General features: G+C 42.4%; 1 protein-coding gene and 1 pseudogene across 2 annotated transcripts in view; both read right to left on the bottom strand.

Moving 5' to 3' along the window:
* Positions 1–4,302, bottom strand: part of LOC123166750 (phosphoglycerate kinase, cytosolic-like) — a 7,321-nt gene extending 3,019 nt beyond the window's left edge. Inside the window, exons 1-2 of one of the 2 annotated variants that reach the window (XM_044584550.1) lie at positions 4,288–4,302; positions 92–303 (exon numbers count right to left, since the gene is read on the bottom strand). In XM_044584550.1, coding sequence (XP_044440485.1) covers positions 92–286 — 195 coding nt within the window. In that variant the 5' untranslated portion in view covers positions 287–303; positions 4,288–4,302. Of the gene's footprint in view, positions 1–91; positions 304–390; positions 591–4,287 lie in introns of those variants that run through there. The other variant, XM_044584549.1, reaches the window with a different exon arrangement.
* LOC123171330 (phosphoglycerate kinase, cytosolic-like) lies at positions 1,252–5,350 on the bottom strand (annotated as a pseudogene).
* Between the last annotated feature and the right edge of the window lie 7,328 nt (positions 5,351–12,678).

Raw genomic sequence — 12,678 nt, 5'->3', positions numbered from 1 at the left:
TACTGAATTCCCCAATCTGACACCCTTAGCTCAAGCAGCACAAATTGGCCAGTAAAGCGCCGCAGGCGCAGATCGAGAAGCGTGTGCTCACCAGATGGCTGGCCAGGACGACCTTGGCGCCCTTCCCCATGAGGAACTTGATGGTGGGGACGGAGGCGCGGATGCGGTTGTCGTCGGCGATCCTCTGGCCGTCGTCTAGCGGCACGTTCAGGTCGGCGCGGAGGAGCACCTTCTTCCCGCTGAGGTCCTTCTCGCCCAGGGTGCCCACGCTCCTCTTGGTCCCCATTTCCTCCCTCCCCTCCCCTGCACCAAATCCGACGCCGTAAGCATCAAAATAATCCGAAAAGGAATTACCATGGCGTCAATGGATTCGGATGACCGGGGATTTACCGGGCCGGAGATCGGTCGGGGCGTCGGGCTGGCGGTGATTTCAGTCGCGAGGTGGTGTGCGATGGGAGTGGAGTTGGCGAGCTGGGGAAAGGAAGCGGCGCTGTGACCGTGATCGTATACGATCGAGGAAAGGCACGGGAAGGTGCTGAGCTTTCTGCCTATGTCTGTTGGCGCTGTGCCGGGCGGGCTCGTCGCTGATGTGGCCTGGCCAAACGGGCCGATTTTCACATGCCCGGCAAATGACGGGCCTGGCTTGACATGGGACTAAACGGGTCGTGCTCGGCCGCGACATGCTGTATGTATATATGTTGTGCTTGTCCGCCTAGGTAAGGCCCGTTTATATTTAGGGTATTCAGGTTTGTCGAGATGCACCCTCGGTTACAAATCTCTTGTTTGACGATGACTCCTTAATTCTTATGAAAGCAAATGTGGCGAATGCGATATGCTTGAAATCTGTCCTGGATGCTTACTGTGGGGCTTCCGGCCAGTTGGTCAGTGTGGATAAATCTAGTATTTTTTTCAGTCCTAGCACAGATGTAAACACCAAGGCTCAGGTGTGCACTACTCTGAATATTATGACGGAGGCTCTAAATGACACATACTTGGGATTACCAACTACCCTAGGACTGGATAAAACAGACAGCTTTCAATACTTGATTGATCGGTTAATTGTGAAACTTACAGGATGGAAGGAAAAGTGTCTGTCTTCGGGAGGTAAGGAAGTGCTTATCAAATCTGTTGCACAAGCCAAACCAACGTACGCGATGTCGGTCTTCAAAATTCCTAAGAAAATTGGCGTCCATGGAGCTCGGCCTCCAAAACGCCCTACTCGAAAACTGCACCCCTTTACTCGCACAAAAAGAACTCAAAACAGACACAGCTCAAGCCATGCCATTTACAGAAGTTTATAGTGTTACATCGACCAATAATGGTTTGCTTGTGCCAGATACTCTGCTCCCATTGCGACGGAAGTCAAGCTTATTTACTACTGCTCGTCTCACAAAACCTTCAAAGAAACCACTACTTCTATTTCAGGATACACTCGCATCTGTACACCAAGGGCCTGAACAACAGAGTGGCGCAACGACCGGGTAAACACGTCTTGCCACCAGCCTGGGAGGGTCTTGCCTTCCAACAGCTCCAGGCTTGCGCCACCCCCGGTCGAAATGTGGCTCATCTTACTAGCCAACCCTGCCTTCTCAACGGCAGCAACAGAGTCGCCACCGCCGATGATGGTTGTCACGCCTTTTGCTGTGATATCAGCCAACTTTTTCGCGATCGCCTGAAGAAAGAATGCATGTTTTAGCAGCAGAAGTGCAGAACACAAACACGTATGTGCACTGTAGAAAGTACATGTGCTGGATATGAGTACTCACATCAGTGCCAGCTGCAAACTTCTCAAATTCAAAAACTCCCATCGGCCCATTCCAGATGACAGTCTTGGTAGTGTCCAAAGTTTCACTGAATTTCTTGATAGAATCCGGGCCGACGTCAAGACCCATCTAACCATCAGGAATAGCAGAGGCAGGAACAATCTGCAAATGGTGTCAGAATGAGCAAATATCTCCATTCAAAACCATTAACAATCGTGTTGAGTTTGTGTCCATGTACAATGCAACATGACATACATGATACAGATAATGCCAGACATGTATGACAGAATTACAGAACAATGCATGTCTTGCTCTGCCAGTTATGAACTACAATTATCTATGCCAACATAAATTCTTTGGGTGCAGATTCCACAGTAAGTTCTTGTGACACTGAATTAGGATCAAATAGTACTTGCATTGCATCAGTTGGTGCCTCCAGCAGATGTATTTTCTTCCATTTTCTTGTACCTGACTTGTATGAATGGTTGTGTGGTTGCTTGCTTTATATATAAAGCGGGGCAAAAGCCTTTTTCGGTATAATAATACTAATGAATAGAAAATCTAATACACAGCCACTACTATTGAATGATCATACCTTGTTCTCAGCATCTGCAGCAAAATTATCAGCCACCACAATATCAGTGGGAAGCAAAAGAGAGACTCCCTTCGACTTGGCCTTCTCAATAAGCGAGTTTGCCAGTTCAAGCTTGTCTTCCTCCACAAGAGATTTTCCAACAGCATGCCCCTGGGCCTTGTAAAATGTGTAAATCATACCGCCACCAAGGATGAGGATGTCAACCTTCGACAAAAGAGACTCGATCACCCCAATCTTGGTGGACACTTTGGATCCACCAACAATTGCAGCAAATGGCGTTTTCGGGTTGGCAACAGCTCCAACAAGGTAGTCAAGTTCCTACAATTAATGATGGCAATCATTATCTAGGACACTTGGCTCAAGATTGACATCAGTTGTACTGATACTGTAAATAGTAGCAGTGGAACATTTTCAGTAGTTCATGGACCAATGCAACTTCCGCAGTACCTTCTGCATAAGAAAGCCAGCGACGGCAGGCCTCAAATACTTGGTAACTCCCTCTGTTGAAGCATGTGCTCTATGTGCAGTGCCAAAGGCATCATTTACATAAAGATCAGCAACAGATGCTAGTTTCTTGGCGAACTCAGGGTCATTCTTCTCTTCCTCCTTGTAGAATCTCACATTTTCTAGAAGTAGAACACCTCCATCGGGTAAAGCAGTAGCTAATTTCTCAACTTCCTCACCGATGCAGTCATTGGCCATCACAACCTTTTTGAAACACATGAACAAATCAAGAAAACATAAGATCAGCCAGGGTTTCAGATTAAGTAAAAAATAACCATGAGTTACGTTCCTATAAGGTACATCAACTACAAGAAGCTCAGACAGGCGTGGAACAAGAGGCTTCAAGCTGTACTTCGGGGTGACCCCTTTTGGACGGCCCTGTAAAGACAATAGTGTTAGCATCAGAAATGTTTATTTTTGCTAACCATTTTTTGTTCTGAAAAAAAGATGCAGTTCCGGGTTTGTTTAAGTGTTATAATTCACAATATGTCAAAAAACCAGGTAAGTGGCATGAAGATGAGCTCTGAGCATTTCTCACTATACAGCTCCACGTAATCTCATAGTCTCATCCATCAATAAGGAGTAAGCAACACATCATCGCTAAGAGTAAAAACATTAGTAAGTATATAAGCAGGGTTGAACACTAAAATCGGGAAGCTTAATTGCATAAGGAGAAGTCTATGAGGAGTTAATTAGCTCGCACTCAAACACATATACCCCCTGGGTAAAAAAACAGGCACTTCAACAAATTGTTTTACACATTACTGTAATGACAAATCGACATATACAAAAGCAATTCACATGAACTGGACAGAGGACTCTGTTCTGCATGAAAGGTACCGAACTATTCAAGAAAATGAAATTCTAAGTTAATTCTCACTATTTTTGTTATGACTAACAGGCTACGACACATACAGTCCTTAGCTGAGTCTCACTATTTTCAAGAAAATGAATTTTCTTCTTTTCTTCGTTATTCCACCCCACCCACCCACTTCCAAGAGATTAGTGGACTAACAGAAGACTTGGGTCTGACACTGAATCCCCCAATCTGACACCCTCAGCTCAAGCAGCACAAAGTCGTCAGTAAAACGCCGCAGGCACGGATCGAGAAGGGTGTGCTCTGCTCACCAGATGGCTGGCCAGGACGACCCTGGCGCCCTTCCCCATGAGGAACTTGATGGTGGGCACGGAGGCGCGGATGCGGTTGTCGTCGGCGATCCTCTGGCCGTCATCCAGCGGCACGTTCAGGTCGGCGCGGAGGAGCACCTTCTTCCCGCTAAGGTCCTTGTCGCCCAGGGTGCCCACGCTCCTCTTGGTCGGCATTTCCTCCCACCCCTCCCCTGCACCAAATCCGACGCCGTGAGCATCAGAATACTCCGCAGAGGAACCATGGCGTCGATGGATTCTGATGATCGGGAGATTTACCGGGCCGGAGATCGGTCGGGCTGGCGGTGATTTCAGTCGCGAGGTGGGGTGGATGGGATTGGAGTGGAGTGGAGGAAAGGAAGCGGCGCTGTGATTGACTGATTGTAGACGATCGAGGAAAGGCACGGGAAGGTGAAGAGCTTTCTGCCTTTCTCTCTCTTTTGGCGCTGTGTCGGGCAGGCTCGCTCGCTTCCCCAGCGCACAAGGCGCGAGCGCTATATCTTGCGTTATGCGAGACCGATGGTTCCTCTCTCTGGTCGTTACTGGGCTGGCCCGTAATCGCGCTCTTAGAATAAATAGATATTTTTTTTGAGGCAACTTAGAATAAATAGATGACATGAACAAAAAGGGAGCGCGTGGGATTAGATCCGTCGATCTCCTGGTTCCTTCGCCGCGCTTCCAGTCAGTAATCCATCCCTCTTTCCATGTTTCAACTCAAGGGCGCCGACTACTTGAAGTAAATAAAACAGGATTTCCAGGTTTTTGTTCTTTTTCTTTATCTCACCGGTTTTTCTTCCTTTCTTTCTCCGTTTTACAGGTTTTTCTTTTCTTTCTTTCTTTCTTGGTTTTCATTTATTTTCTTTGGTTTTATTTTTCATTTTCTTCTCCATTTGTTCAATCTTTTTTCATTTGTTTCTTTGATTTTATTTTCCATTTTCCTTTTCTGGATTAATTTTGTTTCTTTTTCGGTTTCATTTTTTGGTTATCTTTTTTTTCATTTCTACATGTTTGTTATATGTCCACAACAATTTTTTAATATATGTTTAACATTTTTCTAATACAAATTTAACTTTTTTTAATACATTGTCAACATCTTATACAAATTTTAAACATTTTTAAATGCTTGATTAACATTTTTCTGAATGCAATATTAACAGGTTTTAAAAACGCGGTCAACATATTTTCTATACGCATTTATCATTTTTCCAAATGATTGATCAACATTTTACATATAATTGTTCAACATGTTCTTCAAATGCTTGATTAACATTTTTATATACATGATAAAAAGTCACTAAGTTTTTAATACCTGGTCAACATTTATTCTATACACATTTAACATTTTTAAAATGATTGATAAACATTTTTCAAATAAGTATTCAACATTTTTTCAAATGTTTGATTAACAAGTTTATATACATGATAAAAACTCATCATGTTTTTAATACATGGTTAACATTTTTCTATACACATTTAACATTTTTAACATGCTCGATCATCATTTTTCAAATACTTATTCAACAATTTTTCAAATGCTTGGTTAACATGTTTATATACATGATAGAAAAACTCATCATGTTTTTAATATATGGTCAACATTTTTTATACACATTTAATATTTTAATATGCTTGATCACCATTTTTCAAATAATTATTCAAAAAAATTCAAATGCTTGATTAACATGTTTATATACATGATAAAAAATTGATCAGGTTATTCATACAGGGTCAACATTTTTTCTATACACATTTAATATTTTTAATATACTCGATCACCATTTTTGAAAGACTTATTCAATATTTTTTTAAATGCTTGATTAACATGTTTATATACATGATCGAAAAATTACATCATTATTTTAATACATGGTCAACATTTTTTCTGTACACATTTAAAATTTTCAAATGCTTGATCACCATTTTTAAAATAGTTATTCAACATTTTTTCAAATGCTTGATTAACATTTTTAATGCATGATCAAAAATTTTGTACACATTTTTTATACCTTTTCGTGTACATGATAAACATTTTTCTATACACATTAAAAAAATTAAATGCTTGGTCAAAATTTTCTAAATGTTTTCATAGTTTTTTTTAATAATATATATTTAGAATATATTAAATATAAAATATTGAAATAACGAAGCAAAAAAATGAAACAAAAAACACACAAAAAAAGCAGGAGGCTGCTGCCTCCCGCGCTCCTGGGCTGACCCAGGTCGGTCTCCCTTCAGCGAGTGTTCCTACCCCTCTCGCTGAAGGTGAGACATAGGGGTGCCACGCAAAAGATGGCATGAGAGCAACTAATTAACGGGCGCTCGTTAAGTTTAAAAAACGGGCGCTCGTTGGGAGCCTCCCCAAAGGTCATCTGGGTGGGCTAACAGCGTGCCACTTGGCGTGCTCTCAAACGCCGTCACGTGTCATTCTCTTGCGCTCCCTCCGATTTTTATTTTTATTTTTATTTTTTTCGCATGCGTTTTCGACTTTCTAAATATTTTTTTATTCGGTTTTCCACCGGTCTTTCTTAACATCTACATCTACATCTACATCTACACTACTAATAAACAATCAAATATAATTTTCTCTAAACACGCCCCACAAGAAGTACACAGATCAATTACCACCACATGATTAGGTCTACCTAACTTAATCTAACAGCTGGCGTTAACTTGATCCATTTTCTGTGTGCACTTAATAATTTACATTGACTGACCAGTCTCCGCAGGGTTTCGCAAAAAAAAAGAGACCACTCTCCACCGGAGAGAAAAGTATAGAATTCCACAACCCGTAACACCCTACAATCACGCGACGCGAAAACAGAAACCTAATCATCCTAAACCACGATGCACCCCGCTGCCTGTTCACGAACGCGAGCGGCCGCCGCAGATGCCGCACGGACGAGCCGCCGCCGATCCTCCGCAACTCTCCACCCCCAATCTTCCGAGCGCCACCCCAACTCTCCACCTCCAACAGCGCGGGTCCTGCTGGAGGCTGCCACCTTCAACCCCGTCTCTCGCCGTCAACAGGAGGCGTTGACCATGACTCCCTGTTGATGGACGCAAGCGCAGGCCGCTCCTCCTCTGCTGCCACACGTACACTGCCGCCCTCCTCTTTCGTGCGCGCGCGGCTGCCGATCTGATCCGTGAGCCAGAGAAGCCAGTAAGTTCCCTACCTTCGTGGTTCACGTTCACAGGTGTCTACAGAGCTTCACGCCACAGTCCAGATGGCGCCAAGGTATTAAACCGGATAGTCTGTCTTTATCGGAAACTGGCCGTATGTCCACCATGATACTCGCATGCTGGCCGCCTCCGCACAACCGATCTGCACCCACGAAGCTGCAGCCTGTAGGTAATTAGTCTCATGGAAACCAAATAATTCTAACCGATCAAGGTCCAATTGTTAATTAAGATGGCTGCTTGCTTGCTTCTTTTGCCTACAAGTGTGCTCGCTTGCTTTTTCACAGCAGCATGTTCTTAGGGTCGGATCATGCTTCTTCTAATTGATTAAGGTAGCTGCTTGTTTGCTTTTTTTGTGCTCGCTCACTTGCATTTTTATCTTAGTATGCAAGCTTTCTGTGTACTACGTTATCAATTAAGAGGACTGAGTTCTTTGGACACAATTTAGTTATTGTGGTGAAAAGGCCAAGTAAAAAGTAAATAGGCAATGGAATAGGTAAGACAGACACACGAGTTGTATGCTGCAGAGTTTTGACGTGCTTCTTCGTTTTGGAATATGAAACAGAAGAACATATACCTGATAGAACATATATAAAGCTTCAGCGTGGAATTCCAAAGCAACTAATTTCTCTGTTCGATGTACTGTCAATAGCATTTTAAAGTCCATATTGACTATTCGATCAAATATGTAGGTAAGACTTCAGAGTTTTTATTGACGTGGTGGAGTTGGAGTTTAAAGTTTTTATTGATAGGACTTTAGATGGGGTTGAAGCAACAAAGCACTCCACCGGTGCATGACAGTAGTTATTAACAAAGCATGCTTCCATGTGTCCTTTCTCACCCGACTTGCGATCTAGGGTTACGTGTGGTCAATCACGGTCTGGCTCTGTTCGCGTCACCCAGCCGACCTCTAAAACTCCCCTTAATCCTTTTTTCTTTATTTTCTTTCTTTCCCTCTTCGGAGGGTGAGTTCCTTCTTGACCTTTGTTGACTTGATTTCTGATTAGCATTTCTAATCATGAGCTCGATTTGAAGAGACCACGACGAAAGATGGACTTTAGTTAGTTCTGATTACATCACCAGTCAACTCAATTTTGGAACTACAGTTTACATGTGTATTTTGCTGTTGGGGGATTATGTTCAAGGTTTCATTTTTATCCCAACAATAAGTATTTTTAGTGGTGTATAACTGTACCAACTATTATTATTTGTTGCAATAGGGATTAGTGTAGATTGATACAAAAGCATGCTGAATAGTAGGTTGTACCCTACTGAAAGATTATTTTTTTTCCATACCTAGGTACATCAGCATATCATGTTAGTCCATATTTAATTCAAAGGTAGGACTTCCTTGTAGTTACCATCTCTTAGCCTTTGTATTTGTTACCAAGGTTCAGTTTGCAGTAGCTCAACTCTGATGTGGGAAAATGCCTTGTTTTATATGTTCCATATATAGGTTACTTTGATGATTTCGTATGTTGTAGTGATGGTTAGTTAGTCAGTCCGTTTGCATGAACTTTAGAACAAAACTGCAGTTTCCATCTCTTAGGACATTTTGCTTGGCTGTGTGTAGAGTGTATGGTTAATGTTTCTCCCGTGATTATTCTGGTGTGGAAGTGTGAGCCCTTCAGAAGTTGACCTCTAACTTGCTTTATAACTATATATAAATTATTAGTTGTAGCTCCTTGTGCATCTGTTTCCCCCTCACTCTTGCACTAGAGGCCCTTCTGAAGCTAACTGAAATATTGTCAGTTTACAATTCTTCCAAAAGAATTGATTGCACTTGCATGCATTCGACCTCTTACATGTAGACCGGAAGACCTCTCTTTTTTGATGGACTCTAGATCTAAAGAAGCATAAGCATGCAGAGGAACAGGTCCCCCACCTTGGTACAAATGTACTACCGATTTTATACATGTGTTGGATTAGATATTTGATGATTTGAGCCTTGTACTAATGGGATTTCCAGAACACTACGTACAATCTAAACATTGTCTGAAAATATTTATCAGAGTATTTGTTTCAAACAAATTATTATGCAAAATATTACACTTATCATCCCGGATGATGGTTATTAATTACAAATCTCATTTTCATTTTTATTTGAGGATAACACATATTACATTTCCATTTCTTTTCTTTACCTACTTGAAATAAAAAGAAGGTCTAGACGAAGAAACAACTACATAAAGGAAACTAATTAAACAACGGTGAAATTTGGAAAATCATTTGCATTGTCGAACGTTCGAAAGAAAATGTGCAAAAAGTGTTTTTTTTTCTTTCGCGAGAGGCACGAACGAAACGAAAAAGAAACATGTTTTTTTCTTCCGTGAGAGACATGGATTTGCTTCCACGAGAGACACGGCCGTGCCTCTCGGAAAAAAAACACATTTTTTTCCTCCGTGAGAGGCACGGCCATGCCTCTCGGAAACGAAAAAAAATTATTTTTTTCCTACCACGAGAGGCACCGATTTTCTTACGCGAGAGGCACGGGTTTGTTTTCGTGAGAGGCACGGATTTGCTTCAGCGAAAGGCATGATCATGCCAGTTTCGAAAAAGGAAAAGATAACCTGCTTTCGGTTCGGTTTTCTCGTCTGGTTTTTTCATGAACAAAAAAAAGTTCATCAAAACCTATATACATAATATCTTGTTTTAAAGATCTCAATGTGAGGAACCCAATGTTGAAAACAGTTCGAGATTTGCACGCACGATTTAAGAGATAAAATATTTTGAATAAACGGATCTACGAAAATAGGAAAAACACCTATGTTGCGACAACTGGCGCACATGTAGTGTGCCACTTCTCGCAACCTGGGAAGGTGAAAGTGACTTTTGAAAGGAGTACTCCTCAATTAGTTATTTGGGCATAAGTGAACCCCTATCGGCTGCTTCAGGCGTCAGGAAAGCTCCTGGAGGCCATGCACCAACTTTGGTGGGCCAGCCATGTAAAGCAAGATCGATCGTATTTTATCCAGAATCCTTGATCACATCTGCTACACCTATAAAGGACCCACAAGAGGCTGATCCAAACCATCTGCCCCGTCTATCAACAAGATCTATCTATCTACTACTCCTATAAAGGATCCACACAGGCAGATAGAAGCCATCTGCCCTGTCCATCAACATCAACAAGATCTAAAGGTCAAAAAGCCTCGAGTGTTTAACACAAGAAGCCACTGATTCATATTGATCACTAATCCTACCCGCCCCTTGGTAGAAAAAAAAACTGCTCCGCACGCTCGCACCACGACCTTCGTCAGCTCCTCCCGTGCGTGGCTCCAATCGCCAACCGCCACCCGCTGAACTCGGCTTCCGTCGCGATCCTCCGCTCCTCCTCCGCTGCCGTTCTGATCCTCCACTCCACCGCCGTTCGCCGATCCTAAACTCGGTCGTCACTCCAATCGCTCGTCGCCGCCCGCTCCACTCGGCCTCCGCCGTCGATCCTCAATGGGGGATGCCCAGCGCGCTCCCCATTGTCCCCCCTTGCAGCCACTCCCGTTCATCGCCTGAGTCGCCGCCTATTGTCCTCCCGCCACCCTAACGTTGACTATCATGGCCGCTGCCCAGGTCGAGGCGGTTTCTTCTTGCTACTATTGTGTTAGATTATATATGGTTGTCCCGTTGTTACTACTTAGATGATTTGTTCTTGTAGCTTGACTGCCTATAGCATACTGTGGCAAGGAAGAAGATGCAAAGCAACAAATCGCCATGAAATACAACTATGTGAGCCTGATGTAACGTCTCCTCCCTTTTCTTTTTATCTGCAGTAACATGGAATCAACAAGTGTGTTCTTAGCAGTTAGCACCAACTACAATTCGAAAGGAAATTAATGAGAATATTGATCCCAAGAAATAAACCCAGTAGGTCAGTACATTATTTTTAACAGAATTTTGTAGCATAACTATTTTTTATACTATCATATGTTCCAGAAGTAATTAAGTGGACACTAACACTTCTTTAATTTAGCAAGTTTGTACTCCTGAATAAACTATGATATGTCATGAAGTGTTGGAAGAAAACTCTGTAGCATCGCACCATATGTATTTTGTTGTTCAAGTTAAACAGTGGACTATTTAGTAGTTGTTTCCAGGGATAAGATTAAATTGAAGTTCGGTGACGAATATGTTCTCCAAAATGGTAGTTTGGAGAATATTTGTGTTTCTCTGAATCTTCAAGTGTACGTGAGTGTCACATTTATTTCATCAGTTCCTTGTATAGATTCAATCATGTTAACTGGAGTTGTTTCTTTTCTCCCAAGTGAGCTGAATTGGGATAAGGAGAGGTACTACTCTAACTCTTGTGATGTTAATTAAAAAAAAATTTGGCTCAAAGGAACTCTTGTGCATCGAAATTTTGCTTTACGGATTATCCTTATATATTGTGTATCCAAACCAAGATTGTATATTCAGAACCTACATTTGTGTGTTGAATCTTTTGACCAAGTCATGGATAATGCTTGTTTCCATACTAACATGAGTTTCAGATTACACCCAGTAGGATGTACAATTTGTTTGTTGAACCTACATTCGACTACGTATATACTTAGTATTTATCTTTGTAGATCATCATTATAGTTTACAATTTTCAAAGCCTTGCATTGCAGCATTCACAATAGTTTCATTTCAGAATCTGCGATTAAACCTAGATTATGATGTAGATTTTACAAAAATTTCGATTTGTTTCCCAGGCCGGCGTCAGATTTCTGGCCAGTCCAATCGGATGCGGTGCCGGGGACTGGTGTGCGTAGGCCTTTCTGCTAGTTGTGGACCGTGTTGTCAAGGTGCTAGCTTTCTGCGTGTGGTGGTTGACCGGCGGTGTAACGGTCCATGACATGGTGATTCAGATCCGATTGACCGGATGAAGGTGACTGCAAACATACTACAGTGACTTCCTATGGCTCCACGACAGCAGTGGTCATCGAACGGTCTATGGGAGGGTTCATCACTCCTAATCCAATGGTTAACTTCGGCGGTGAGATATAAATTATGAACAACGACTTGACACAGAGGGATGATTGTGCAGTGGCGGTGATCGCATCGCATGTAGCTGCCGGGATCGTGGAAAAGTAATGGCGACAACACATTAGTGACTTCGATGGTGATGCTACCCGAGCACTCGGTCTTGGCTCCGGGGCGAAAGCCTAGGTCATACCCGAGTGGTTATACCTGGCAATGGTGATGTATTTCTTACGTCGTTACCTTGTTGAAGGCATTGCTTGGATATGCTCGGACTGGTTCTTCAGGATGAAAATCTAAATTCTGGCCTTGTGGTTGGATCCGGTGTGTCATGAGGTGGTTGGTGCGGATATGATCATTGTTTTAGTTTGTCGATCACGCATCTGATCACTTTAGATTTTTTTATTCTCGCCTACGCATAGCTTTGGTCACTTTGCTTGTTGTCATCATGTTTTTGTATGTGTTTGAGTTGGTATTGGCTGTATGCATCTTAGTTATACAGAGGCCGACTGTGAGCTCATTGTGTGCTTTATTTTG

Source organism: Triticum aestivum, chromosome 7D (assembly GCF_018294505.1).
Source record: "Triticum aestivum cultivar Chinese Spring chromosome 7D, IWGSC CS RefSeq v2.1, whole genome shotgun sequence".
Taxonomy (NCBI): Eukaryota; Viridiplantae; Streptophyta; class Magnoliopsida; order Poales; family Poaceae; genus Triticum; species Triticum aestivum.
The sequence above is the reverse complement of the archived record's forward strand: the minus strand, read 5'-3'. Positions and strand labels throughout refer to the sequence as shown.